The following is a 13657-nucleotide window of genomic DNA, read 5'->3' as shown; positions in this document are numbered from 1 at the left end:
TACCTGCTAAATGCATATGTTCTTTCCTGGCTCCAGGGTTCATTGTACATCATTAAATTACTCCTAAAATTACCTAGAAGTTTAAATTGGTTTGATTATGAGAAAAAGTGGGAGTTCTGAAACATTAATTTTTGTAAATATGATAATATGACTTCATTAATTAACAATTTATGTTTGAATTTCATATTAATATCATAGTTCCAATGTTCGAACCCAAAATTTGTGATTCTTTTCTTCTTTACAAAAACAAAATAAAAATTGAAGAAAAATCTGAATATTTTTTACTGCCAAAAATAATTCTGAATTTTTTTTAATTTCTTTTTTGTTCGCTGAAAAAAAAGAGAGCAATAAAAGGGAGCTAAGTCTGCTTCCTACACGCCCAAGTATTAGCTTTCACTTCTTACAAAGAAGTTTCCCTCCTCAGTTAAAAAAAGACCAAAGAATCTATAAATATGGCAACATGTACCTGAAAATGACCCACATCAGCTTCCCCTTACTGTTGACCCCCACTTTAATATCTATTAAAGATCTCAGGTTTTTAAACCAACATTTACCTTTAAATTAGTTTGATTTTTAAAACTAATCCATTACCTGACTCTGTCTTCTCACAGTTGATGGTCAGAAGTTGTGCAGCGTAAGCCTGCCATACCATAGAGAGACTGGGGAGACTGACATTATAAAACACAGCTCCTGGGGTCGTAGACTCCAAAAACGGTTCAGATTCCATAATGCTTTTTGGAAAACCTTTTAGCAATTTGAGTACTCTTTGGAAAAATGGTGGTGGCTCGAATGCAATGTTTCTTTCTTCAGGGTTGTACAATTCTGCAGTTATTTCAGCCTGCAAGTAATTTTAAATAAGGTTAAAGCCAAGAAATAAGAAGCATATCAATTATAGTTCTGTTTTGGTAATCTATTAAATTAATTACGTTAAAATGAATGGAAAAAAGCATGTGTAATACAAACTTGCTGTTCTTTTGATTTTTGAATATGATGGTTATTTTATATTTAAAATTCTAACACATAGGAAACCTTACTGAACATCTAAAGAGCAGATGACTAACTTACCAATGTCTGGTCTTTTGGTACTACCAATATCAGGTGAGAAAACCCTTCAATATTTTCTGGTTTCAGTAATATCATCTGTTAAAATATATTTGAAAAATACTGTTTGACAAAAGCAAATAAAAAAAAACATATACTATAGCCTGAGTGGGTCAAATAATTGTGGGCAAATACTTCTAAGGCAATCAAATTAAATTCAAACAGATGCAATACGTATCAAAACAACTGAGGATTATTTTCACATACACGTAGTTTTATGTCATCACGGTCAATGAAATTCCTCAAAATGAGATGATATTGCATTTTATACCAAGGCAGATAATGATAACAAAAGACCCAATTGTGGTGTACATGTTGTATACAGGAATGCCATCGATCGATATCTATTGTGAACTGTGTCACAAGTCAGATAAAATACTCATTAGCAAGATGCATAAGACCCCACTCTTTTGTTTTGATTAAATTCTTCAATCAAATACTGATATTTTATATCTTTTCATAAAAAAATCACAACCATTACCTTCTTCCCCGATTTCATGGGTGGAATCAATGAACCCTTTGATGCCAGGCTGATGCCTTCAGAACTAAAAAGAAATAAATAATAATAATAATATTTTTTTAAAAGACCAGATGCTCATTTTGATTTTCTGCTCATTATATGACATCATCATCATATTTTTACATCTAGTCCCAACTAGTATGAAAATCTTATGTGACTGACCTAAAGTGGGGGTCCTTTGTGTGCAACTACAGCTATACCTGTAGCAATATCACTGCAGGATCTTTCACCACTGAACCAACTAGAATACATTAAAACTGTTATAATCTATCTTACTTCAAAGCATTTGCTTTCCACTTATAAACTGTACACATTACAATATCCCATGCAAGACACCAATAAAGGGGGTTATATTAAATATGAGGCAAGGAAGTGAAATATTATATCTGTATTTACCAACTGCCATTTGCATCTGCTGTACAACCAATAATCCAGTCTTCCAAATCCTACAAAGACACTCAAGTCATATACTCACAAACTTCAACAACACATAAAAAATCAACAATTCAAGTCCAATTGTCACACATACATGGGACAGCAATATCACTGAGACATTAGTGAAAAGTGTTCAGTCTCATTATAACACAAAATGAGGGAAGTTACATAGTGATCCAAAGTTTTGTGAGTTACAGCTCAAGATAGTGTACATATTTAAAAACTTTAAGCTTATAATATAATCAAAAGACAACACAGATAAATTTACATCAAAATTTATGTTCATTTTCATTAATTAAAATAATCAAAACGTCCAGTTTTGAGAATTTCTTTTATTAACTGAAAATAAGTTTAGTTTCCTCTCAAACCAGTCTGTCTATGAAATTTACGGACTCGGTAATATTGTTCCAGTTCACCTACCACATTACTGACAGCTACAAATGATTTTTCTTTCTGAACAGGAACAACTAGATATCTGGTTGACTTGCTCTAAAAAGAGAGAAAAAGAGAAGAATTATAAGAAACAGTATAAATATGTCTTGAAGAGTCATATTAAAAGCTTCATAACATATAACAGAGCATTAACCACAAGATTAAAAGCATATTTCATTTTTCTTACAGTTTACATTTCTACACAAATTTCTTTTCCCAGTCTTTATAAAGCATTAAAGGAAACTACACATGATTTTAGGATCACAGACCTATTGGATTTGATAATTTATTTGAAAACTATAGTCTGGCAGTTTAATAATGTATGTACATGTAAATGGGGTTACGCTTTCCTGATTTTAAACACTACCACATTTATCATTCTTTATATCTGTTTTTAATCTATTATACTTACAATATCCCTGAAAAAGTTCCAGGATTTCTGCTTCTTGACCTCCCACTTGGTCTTTGTATTCAGTTTGACTGTGGTGCTGGCAGCAGTGGCCACACCAGGGCTCTTCTTGGTGCCAGAGTGGTGCACAAAATGGTGCCTAAACACTGCCACCTTGTGGTCAACATCTCTGGTTATCTGATACCAGACATACCAAAACAAATACAAAGGTATGAATACCAAGCAAGGCAATAATGATGATGGAAATAATTTGGTTAAAAAATTAATGAAAAACACAATTAAAATTTGACTTAGGCATGCAGCTTACACTGTGACATCTAGATATTTCTTCTACTTGACTAATAGTTCATTCATTTCGAGCAGGTACATGTATGAACTAATGACGAGAGTGGTGAAACCAATTAGGTTCTATTTTGTTCTTTGTTTTGTGAAATTTTTCTGTCACTGTTGCTTTTGATAGTGTATCTGTATTATCTAAAGATGTATAATTTTAAGTGTGTATACCTGTCTTTTCTTGGTATCAATGACATCAAACATGGCTCTCTTGGTGACCAATACCGTCTGCTTGCACCTACAGAAAACAACAAATAAATAAATAAATACATTAATTTATTCATTTTTTCATTAATTTATTAATTATTTAATCAGTTTCCAATTTACAAATCTGAGAAAAATCAAAATGAAATTCAAGGCTTACAAAAATGATTACATATCAGATGAGCACTACTTTTACACTATATCCAATAATAAATGTTTCATCAAAAACAAAATAACAATACTTTCTTTTTTCTGTTTGTGAAAATTCCAACAAAACTGAAACAAATACAAACCACACAATGCACAGATGATCTGTTGACACCCAGGCTTTAGGCACTGACATGGTCTGCAATAAACACCACAAAGCTTTAGTGATACAAACTTCATTTCTCACACAGACTGTGTCACCTTATGCTGCATTACAAATGTACTTTGATTTGGTAATTTCAATAATTTTTTGTACTGCCAACCTGTGTCTGTATGCTAATGCAGTGATATAAAATAAAATAACTAAGAAAAAAGAATCAGATATCTAAAACAAGATAATAAAAGAACAAATAACCTAGTACATGCAAAAAAAAATGTGCCAAAGCATATCTAACAACAAAAATATCATCCCTTTCAATCAAAGGAATTAAATTTCTAAAAGCATCTCAAACTTAAAACACCATCTCACTTCTGACAGAACAATGAGGTTTTCTTACCTGGGAACTGATGCTCCTTTCCTCTGGAATAATCTGCAAAAATAGGAAAAGCAAATATATTAATTTTGTCTATTATAAACAAATTACAAATCAATTACAAAATAATCCTTCATGCACTTTATTAAATATTACATGGTATCACTAGGAAATTTTTCATGTACTAGACAATATGCTTTGACTTGAATATGTTCTTGTGATTAACAGCATGGACCACGTTTGCTTAATGTAAATGTCTTACTCCATCTAAACTAGTGAGTCTATTCCTGACTAGGATATCCCTGTATCCACCCCCAGTGGAGAAGACTGTCACATCCTTCAAACTGCCATTCATATTATCCCGCCAGTATCCATTCACTCTGTCATAAAACTCACTCTGGCGTATATCTATATCTATCACTGGTAAAAATAAAATAATCATCAACATAAATCATATAAAATATGAGTATTAAGCAATTTTAACAAAACTTTAACGAAGTATTTCAAAAAGAAAGAATGAAGAGAGAAATTGTCCTCCTTGCGAACAGAAAACAATTAAATTTGATAAAGGGTTATTACATGAAATCATTAAATGAAATATGACATTATAGTTTAGGAATTGTATAATGCACTTAACATACAATAAGACAGCAAAATGTTAAACCTTTTTAATCACTCATGGCAAATAAATAGAAGACTAGAGTCATCAGTACATCTTAAATATTTTACCTGGGCTCCTATGTGGCGTTGCCTGGGTGATGATCAAATGAACCAGTTTGGGATCAAAGCCAGGTAGAGTAAACAAACCTCTGGCGACCATTCCTCCCTAAAAATACATATAAATAGAAATTGTTGTATTTCTTCAAAGATGAACTAAAGATGAATTCCATTGGTATTTTTATAAAATTAGAAATAAAGAAATATTATAGCATTCTTCCCAAACAAATAAAATTTATGTATCCCGATGTTCTTCAAAATTACCATTTTAATTTTCCAAATTTTCCTAAACAGTATACCCTACAAATTTATTTAAATTTTATTACCGATATGATAATCTTTGAATAATTATATGATAGAAAAGAGAGAGAGTTGTGCTGTAGACTTATCTGTGACAAAAGGAAAGTAATTTTGAACAAGAATCAGGACATGAAAAAAAGCAAAAATCCCTTACCATAGAATGGCCCACTACAACAACACTATCAGGTATATGAGTTGAGGACTTGTACAGTTTCAGTATGGCCTTTATACATTCGTGAACAAATTCTGAAATGAAAGAGGTTTTATTTCTCTTACAGATTGCATAACCCTATAACATACATGTATTATAAATCTAAGGTAACAGCACAATATTGAGTGATGTCAAACTCTGTTCATAGATGTAATGTTACCACAGTGAAATAAATATGTAGTAAATATGTATAAAGAGAATTTGATTTTCAAACAGATCTCGGTGACTGAGCATTAAATAAAGAGCAAAAATGCCATGTAACATACATATTTGAATTACACCATACAACACCAGGGTCTATTCAACAAATGAACTCAAGTTTTTTAGTTTTAAAATTATGTGTGAAACTGGGTCCAATACATTGTTCTCACCTGTTTGGTCTTGAAGAACTCCCCCATATATTCCAGACATTTCCTGGAACAGAAAATTTGCATAATGAATGGTTATGTATATTCAAATTAAAAAAAAAATATTTCCCAGATAAAAAATATTAAATACTAAAAATGACTTTTGTTGTAGCCTACAACTTACAGTCGAGCAATCCTACACTCTAGCATATACTGAGCTTTAGCAAACTGCTGAACAAAATCTAAATTGGCTTAAAATTTAAAAAAATATATTACAATGAGATTTACAGAAAATACCAATGACTTTTCTCTAAATTCTGTTTTTGGTTACAATTATCCAAATACTTAGCTTAATGACTTGTCAACCTTATGTGAGCACATATATTAAGTTGTGTACAAGCAAGAAGTACCCACCTCATTTAAATCAACTGAGAAGTAGTTGAAGTGGATGTTGTCTTTCCTAGTGTTGGACTTCTGCAATGCAACTGATGCCAAGGACCTCACTAAAACAGAAAAATTTGGCACTAAAAAAGTACAAGAATATATTATATTTTATATCCTCATGGTCAGATACACATAATGTATATAGTATTAGTAGTAATCACATAACATGGACCTTGGAACTGGAAACATTGTCAAGTTTATGCAAAGATTCAATTTCAAATAAAATTTCGCTACAATGTTACCAAAGAAAAAGTTGGTACTGTAAAGTTTATTTCAGATAAATGATAATTCAAGTTATAAGGTGATGAGTTATGTGTAGTCTGCATTATTTATGTTATATGTTTTCTTTTTGCAATAAGTATCCAGGGTGCCAACACTGTGTATTTCATATATTCTAGGCAATTATTCATTGTGGATCCCATGTTTAACATCAACCATATTGTTAATTACATGTCAAACAATACCAGTAGATCTACAAATTATGCATACTGTAACATAACCTATCCTGAGTATGTTGTTAAATAATAATTATCAGTGTCATAAAAGTTCTAAATCCTTATTCTCTTTTATCAGTCCAATGCTTTTAATCAAATTAAATTAAATTAAATTAACCCTGTCAGCCAAGCGTCAGGATAATAAAGGCTGAGACATAAACCCGCACATGAACAAATACCTTGTTTATAGCTGCCAGCATTGCCAGGTATAAACAACACTGGGATTCCAGTCAACTTCAGACTCCTTTAAATGGAACAGAATATTTATACACATTATAATTATCATAATTCCAGAAGCATGACATATTAGGTGGATAAAAAAATTCATCAAACTTCATATCTATGTACGTACCGATATGTCACAAAAACTTAACCCCTATAAATTTTAATGAATTTTACTTTTTGCGTGCCTGAGCTTCAATTGCAGCTTTTTATTTTTAAACCTCCATATGTGTATGGCTGTATGTTTACAAGCAAAAGAAGTAAGTAATGAAAATGTAAAAATAGAGAAACAGCTCAATGTGTCTGTGAGTTCACACCACTTTCTACATGGCAATGTTTCTGGCCCGAACCAGGTTTGACTCAATACAAATTCTTTTTATTCACCTGTGAGATTCAAGAAAATCGTTCCATTTATCACGCTACCTCAGAAAATTATAAGAATATATGAATATGGTGGGCAATACTTCAATATTTATCTTTCATTACTGAAAATGCTAATTTATTAATATTTTACAGAATTTGCACCAGAAAGAATTTTGTCTCACATGCCTATGACACATTAACTATTACAGGCTATTTGAAAAGGAAAATAAAGTGATTTAAAATGAAAAAAAAACTAACATTATTGTCAAATAAACAACATTTACCTTAGTTTCACTGCATATTCACTGAAATGTATGAAATGAAATATAAACAAGGATATTTCAATAAAAACAAGAAAACATCGAATCTAATTAAAAATCAATATCATTCTTATTTATTGAAAAGTTGTTATTGGTGAACACTTAACCTATTTGAAGAAAATGGTATTACATTGAGTTGAAACAATGTATGTAACAAAAAACGGCACTTAAAATTACAATTTTATACTTACCCTTCGCCATATATGTACAAATCATATCTCGGGAATTTTTCTTTAACATTCTTTTTGAGGTTGATTTTCTGAAAGGTGATAGCAATTAAATTATTAATGAAGTAAATATATTGAATAATGACATCTGCAGGAAACAACAACACTGAGGTAAAAAAAAAAAAGTGAAAAGCTGATTATTTCACATGATATGATTATGATCAGTTTTAAATAGTACTTGTAAGTTTATGATTAAACATAAAGCTACTGGAAATATATGTGCCAATATCACCATTGCATCAGATGACCTGTAAATTATCATAGCTAGCCTAGTATGAATTAACTGTACATGTATGTTCTCACTTGATTTTATAAAAAAATAAATTTTACATCCCCTCTAAAAAGAAACGAACAGGGAAAACAACGACGGCAAGATGTTGATAGTCATATTATAAGCTCACTGCACAATGTTATAATTTTCAGATACATTGGCACTGAAGGTCAAAATCTAGGACATGTCTAGCCATTGATTGATAAATGCATGGCCATGGGACAGAAGTCGACTGACCCTGAAGCAGATTTGCAGACGTAATATTGTGAAAAAATCACAGCAAACATACCGTATATTGCGGGTACTGGAACATATACGTCATCTCACAACCATTTTCCTCAAAATTTGTGAGAAAATCGTGCAATCCAAGTGCAAATAACACACACCAAAGCAGGATGTCTCTGGTTAGCGGTTCAGCCATGGTACTTGACCTAGTTTCGTCTTCCAGGCTAAATATAGCACCATAAATAGGTCACGAAAATGGCGTTGCAGGAACAGTACGACACTGCGCTGCTAGGAATCCTTCAAAATGAAGGGTCCTTGGCGAATTTCATTGATGTTATAATGGGGTTTCTTTATAGAAGGTGAGTCTTTCGTAGAGAGGCATGTAAAGTATTGACAAGAAATGTAAGATTGTAAATAACGTTAACTTCTTTTACTGTTACTACAGTGTTTTGAATGTATGACAAATGTAACAAAAATAACATGTACTAGTAGTAACGATTCATCACATCCAACATCATATAGAAATTTGCATCAGTGTTCTGTAAGAATGGGCCTTACTATGTTCTGTGCTTGCCAGCAGTAAGCATGAAACAGAGTACGGCCTTTATCTGAGGAAAGAAAAAACTCCAACACTGGTACCAGTCAGAGATACCAGTACAGTTAGTGTATGGTTATCAAATTTAACTTGATAGAATGTGAATTAAATGACATTTCTTTTGCTTTCCATTTTGATATGTTTATAACTTGTTTTGAATAAGTTTCACTTGTGCAGAATACCTTTGAGTGTTTATAAAGAATTTGCTTCCTTATAACTTAATAATTTTAGGGAAGTTATTTCTCACACCAATAATTAAACTTTATTGAATGTTTGATGCTTTCCAGATATGGTGAGGATTTGTAAACAAATTGTTAAAACACATTTAAGTACCAGGAAGGATATTTAAGATCTTGCCATGCACTTATCTGTCATTTTGTCAGAAAAAGCAAAATGTAGGGGTCAAATTGTACACCCTACTGGTATATACAGTACAGTACATGTATACATGTACCTGTATATATAAAGGTTGAATAGACTGACTCCAAAATTCTATTTGTTATAGCCAAATAGAGGGATGTTTCTAGCCATCTCAGATATTTTGTTTTAAATCAGTCATAGTATTGACACAAGGCAGTAAAATAGATGACTTTTCCCTATGCATATTTAAAGAAGTTTTAACTTAAAAGTATTTGGCCAAGGTTTATCTTGCATGTGCGGCACCAAACAGGTAGCATATGGCTTTTTTGGAAATGCGTTGAAATATAATCATTACAGATCTGAAATAATGTGAGTTGTATTTTATTTATATGTTATTCTTATTATTATTATGTTTCAGGACTGATTTCTACAGGATCATGAAGAGCAAGGAAGATAAGCTAGGCTTCCCAGAAGGCATTGCTGTACAGCACGTTCTCAGGGTAAAAAGATTAGAAACTATTCCATCTTCATTTACAAATGGGAACAATGTCATGATACAGAATTCATTTTATTTTAATTCCATGAATGTATTTATTTGCTTATTTCTTTATTTATTCCTCAAGGCAGTATTTTCCTTGTTTGATTAATTCTTATAAAACAATTAAACATGTAGTGTTTTATGTCAAATATCAAGAACATTCTCATATTATTCAAAATTAACACAAATTTTTTCATTCACAGGCCTATCAGAAATATGCAGATAAAGCAAAAAAAGATGAAGAGAAAAGACAAAAATTGATTGAAGCCAAACAAAGATTGAAGGAACAAAAAATGGGGGCTATTACAGAAGAAGCAGGTACTGTAGTTAAAAATGGAAAAAAATAGAACATAGACCTTTTGAGAAACTTCAAAATTTTTCCAATACAACCAACGTTGTCAGTTTTTGAAAATCAGGTTTAAGGAAGCCATATATGGATGATACCACCACAAAGTTAAACAAAAATCTTATTTTTCAGTTAATCGTTGTTTTGTCAGAGATTAAAATGAGGTTGATACTACCATAGTTCTATTTTACAAATAGTTCTATTTTTCTGTTGGTTGTTTTGTTTTTGCAGAGAAAAATGAAAAGTGGTACCCCCCCCCACACACAAAAACTGATGGACAGAAATCTTATTTTCCATAGTCTGTTGTGTTTTCAGATGAATAATAAAGAATACAATAAATAATGTTGTTTCATTGAATTGCCACTTTTTCAGGGAAAGAGATCGGGATGATACCAACACAAGTAAAAGAAAAAAAAAGTTATTATTTATAAATTAAATATATGTTTATCATAATTTTTTCAGAAGAACAAAATGGGGATGAGGTCTCCAGTCCAAAGCCCCAGGACACTCCAAATGAGCCCTGTTTACCACAGGTAGCAGAAGAGGTGACAGTTGACACAGGACAGGGTGACCACGGCCAGGAGGAGATGGCAGAGGCAGCAGGAGATGTGAACATGGAGGAACAAGACGAGGATCTAGAACAGACAAGGTGGGTATAAAACATTGGTACTTAGATTGATCCAACTCGCTGAATGCAGTCAGATGAATAGAGTAACACCCCTGATCCTCATGTTCAGTAGAATAAGGAAAAGCTGGTGATCATACAAGTTCGTTGGAAACAAGAAGATGCGTGTTAATCTGATTGCATTCAGTGAGAAACCCTGCAGAGTTGGATTGATCCATGTAGAAAGATAGTGTCATTGGGAATGAGCCCAAAGAATGGTTCTTTATTGGAATCTAAAATAAATTGGTTTGTTAAAGTTAAACATTTAAAAAATTCCTGTCTTAGAAATATGATGAGAAACAATATTTACGATCCGTTATATATTTCCTCATATATGATTAGATGAGCATCAATATATAACAATCTGTTTCTTAACTTCCTTCAAATAGAATAATATTTCTGTTTTATATGATATCAGAATGCAGAAGATCTTCCAGTCCAACCCAGAGAGTTATAACGGTGCTATCAGAGATAGGTACAGTTGGACACAGTCAATAACAGACTTAGATGTGAGAGTGAAGGTAATTTTACTGAAATAATATGTTTTTGTTTTTACTTCAATGTCAGGGTTACCAACATTACAGCCCTCAGAAGTGTAGATCTTTTTAAAAATCACCCTGAGGTTCAAAGTCTACTGGATACTACCCTACACCACTACCATGCTTCTATCATTACTGGGAATCTCTGAAACTCATTGAAAATAATGGGGATTGATCATAGATAATGTCTAGAATATACATAAAATGGCCACAGTTGGCAGCTTGACTACTAATCACATATGAAAAGAATGGTTCAAATCATGTGTCGTATGTGATTTAATTACATACCTATAGTCAGACTTGCCAACTTAGATTGGGTGACATTGATGAATTAGATTGAGGAGACGTAAATGAATATACTTTAATTCCATATGTTGAATTAAAAAACAATATGTTCAGTTCTTAAGAGTTTTTCACCACCAACATTTCTTATTTTCCAGGTGCCAAATTTCATACTAAAGGGTAGAGATGTAAAAGTTGACATCCAGAAAAAACATCTCCATGTGGCGTTCAGAGACCCAGATGGCATGATGGTAGATGTCATCAATGAAGATCTTACTTGGGACATAAATAAGCAGGAATCAATATGGACACTTGTGCCAGGGCAGCATGTGCATGTAAGGGCTGATTCCCAATGAAACTATAGTTCTATGTAGATCAATCCAACTCTGCGGGGACTCTCACTGAATGCAGTCGGATAAACATCCCTCCTCTTGTTTTCAACATACTGGTATAGTCACCAGCTTTTCTGTATTCTACTCAATCACAGGAGGAGGTGTGTTAATTTGATTGGATTCAGTGAGAGTCCCTGTAGAGTTGGATCAATTTGTGTTTTTAAGATATAATAAAAGTCTGTGTAAAGTAGCCATTCTTTTTAAAAATTCAGAATTATCAATCATCAATTTTTCCTGGGTTCACTCAATATTATCAAAGAAGAACTGCCTGTTTACCTATTTTAGATAAATGAATGAAGAATGCTTGAAAATTTGAGATAGATAGCATTAAATTTACTTATGATTCCATAATTTCCTGTAGATAAACTTAGAAAAAGTTCAAGAAAGATGGTGGGAAGCAGTTTTAGTCGGGGAACCCAAAATTAGCACGCGGAAGATTGACCCTTCTCGTCCAATCACTGACCTAGATGAAGAAGCACAATCCAAAGTTGGAGAGATGATGTACAATGAACAAAGAAAGAGGATGGGACTGCCCACCAGTGAGGAACAGGTGAGAGAGGGAAAGAAAGTGGTGCTGGTCCATGTTTAAAATTTAGTCTGCAAGAATGACTATTACATTTGGCCTGTTTTTTTTTTCTAATTTTTTCAAAAAGGGGTCATTGTTCATCATTGTACATTTTATCAAAATTACTAAACTTACTAATTAATAATGTCTAAATAATAATTTCTTCAAAACAAAATCTGAACTTAGAGTTGTGCATATGTTACTTCTCTGTCTTCCAAGGCACCATCTTCAATGAACGAGGACCAAAGACACTTGGGTAAAGGCCTGTGCGCTCATTCTCTGAAGAAGCTGACTTGTGAAACATTGAAAGTTTTTTTTTTTACTGGTTCCTAACGTGTTTGTAGTTTTAGTTTGGGAACCCAAAATTTGTTTATCATCTTGTAACTAAAAATATAACCTAGTATTATGTGCATCAGCAAGAGAATGATAAAACACTAAATGAGGAAAGGAAAGGAAAGTCAAATCTTGTGTGACACAATCTTTTTTGTCTCCTTTCAGAAAGTCAATGATATGCTGAAGAAAGCATGGGATGCTGAGGGTTCCCCATTCAAAGGACAGCCTTTTGATCCATCTAAGATAAATGTTTCAGGAAACACTATGACATTCAACAACTAGTATTATGAACAGAAATGTGTGCCATATATTGTACATGTGTTATAAGTTGGTTTGTACTGTTGTAGTCTAGGTTCTCTCTAAGAGATAATGAACTGCAAAGTGCATTAAAATTTTTAAATGGGCTTCATTTTAGGTGCCCTGAATCATTTTTGTTTTAGAATGAGAAATGTCATTCATAAAACTGAGTTCAGTCTGTTAAATTTATGCCAAATGCTTATCAGGAAATTAAGTGTAAAATGTTTTACTGCTTTTGGACAAATTAAATATCAGTTTCATTGAAAATGTTGATATGGTTGAAATTATCTACATATTGGATATGAATAGATTTATCCTTGAGTAAACCCTGAAATAGTAATTGTTATGGATAAATTCTGTTCTGGCAGCGGCAGTTCTAGGGGCAGACTAAGCCCACATGAATTGTTATTTGTATTTGAATGTACTTTTGTCTTACACACAAGCTGTATGATAAATCTTTGAATTATTAAAACTGTTATGAATTTTCAGAA

At 32.3% G+C, this 13657-nt stretch overlaps 2 protein-coding genes across 3 annotated transcripts in view; one reads left to right on the top strand and one right to left on the bottom strand.

Moving 5' to 3' along the window:
- LOC106169946 (GPI inositol-deacylase) overlaps positions 1-8491 on the bottom strand; it is a 20013-nt gene extending 11522 nt beyond the window's left edge. Inside the window, exons 1-19 of the mRNA XM_013549616.3 lie at positions 8320-8491; positions 7724-7791; positions 7497-7517; positions 6807-6871; positions 6104-6192; positions 5714-5756; positions 5286-5377; positions 4844-4940; positions 4377-4534; positions 4139-4171; positions 3728-3780; positions 3402-3468; positions 2901-3074; positions 2477-2545; positions 2018-2067; positions 1583-1646; positions 1066-1140; positions 592-838; positions 4-73 (exon numbers count right to left, since the gene is read on the bottom strand). Coding sequence (XP_013405070.2) covers positions 4-73; positions 592-838; positions 1066-1140; positions 1583-1646; positions 2018-2067; positions 2477-2545; positions 2901-3074; positions 3402-3468; positions 3728-3780; positions 4139-4171; positions 4377-4534; positions 4844-4940; positions 5286-5377; positions 5714-5756; positions 6104-6192; positions 6807-6871; positions 7497-7517; positions 7724-7791; positions 8320-8451 — 1667 coding nt within the window. The 5' untranslated portion in view covers positions 8452-8491. The remainder of the gene's footprint in view (positions 1-3; positions 74-591; positions 839-1065; positions 1141-1582; positions 1647-2017; positions 2068-2476; positions 2546-2900; positions 3075-3401; positions 3469-3727; positions 3781-4138; positions 4172-4376; positions 4535-4843; positions 4941-5285; positions 5378-5713; positions 5757-6103; positions 6193-6806; positions 6872-7496; positions 7518-7723; positions 7792-8319) is intronic.
- On the top strand, positions 8477-13657 carry LOC106161485 (nudC domain-containing protein 3). Of its 2 annotated transcripts, none has more exons than XM_013538442.2 (8): positions 8477-8614; positions 9629-9710; positions 9952-10066; positions 10557-10743; positions 11177-11279; positions 11738-11914; positions 12333-12521; positions 13035-13657. In XM_013538442.2, the coding sequence occupies exons 1-8, from the start codon at positions 8511-8513 to the stop codon at positions 13149-13151; spliced, it is 1074 nt and encodes a 357-aa protein (XP_013393896.1). In that variant the 5' UTR covers positions 8477-8510; the 3' UTR covers positions 13152-13657. The 2 variants fall into 2 exon arrangements, with proteins under 2 accessions (XP_013393896.1, XP_086862644.1); XM_087006518.1 differs by having other exon boundaries at positions 12756-13103.

This window comes from Lingula anatina, chromosome 2 (assembly GCF_051362555.1).
Source record: "Lingula anatina isolate TDL-2025a chromosome 2, LinAna3.0, whole genome shotgun sequence".
NCBI lineage: Eukaryota > Metazoa > Brachiopoda > Lingulata > Lingulida > Lingulidae > Lingula > Lingula anatina.
Note: the sequence above shows the minus strand (reverse complement) of the source record. Positions and strands in the feature narration are given on the sequence as shown.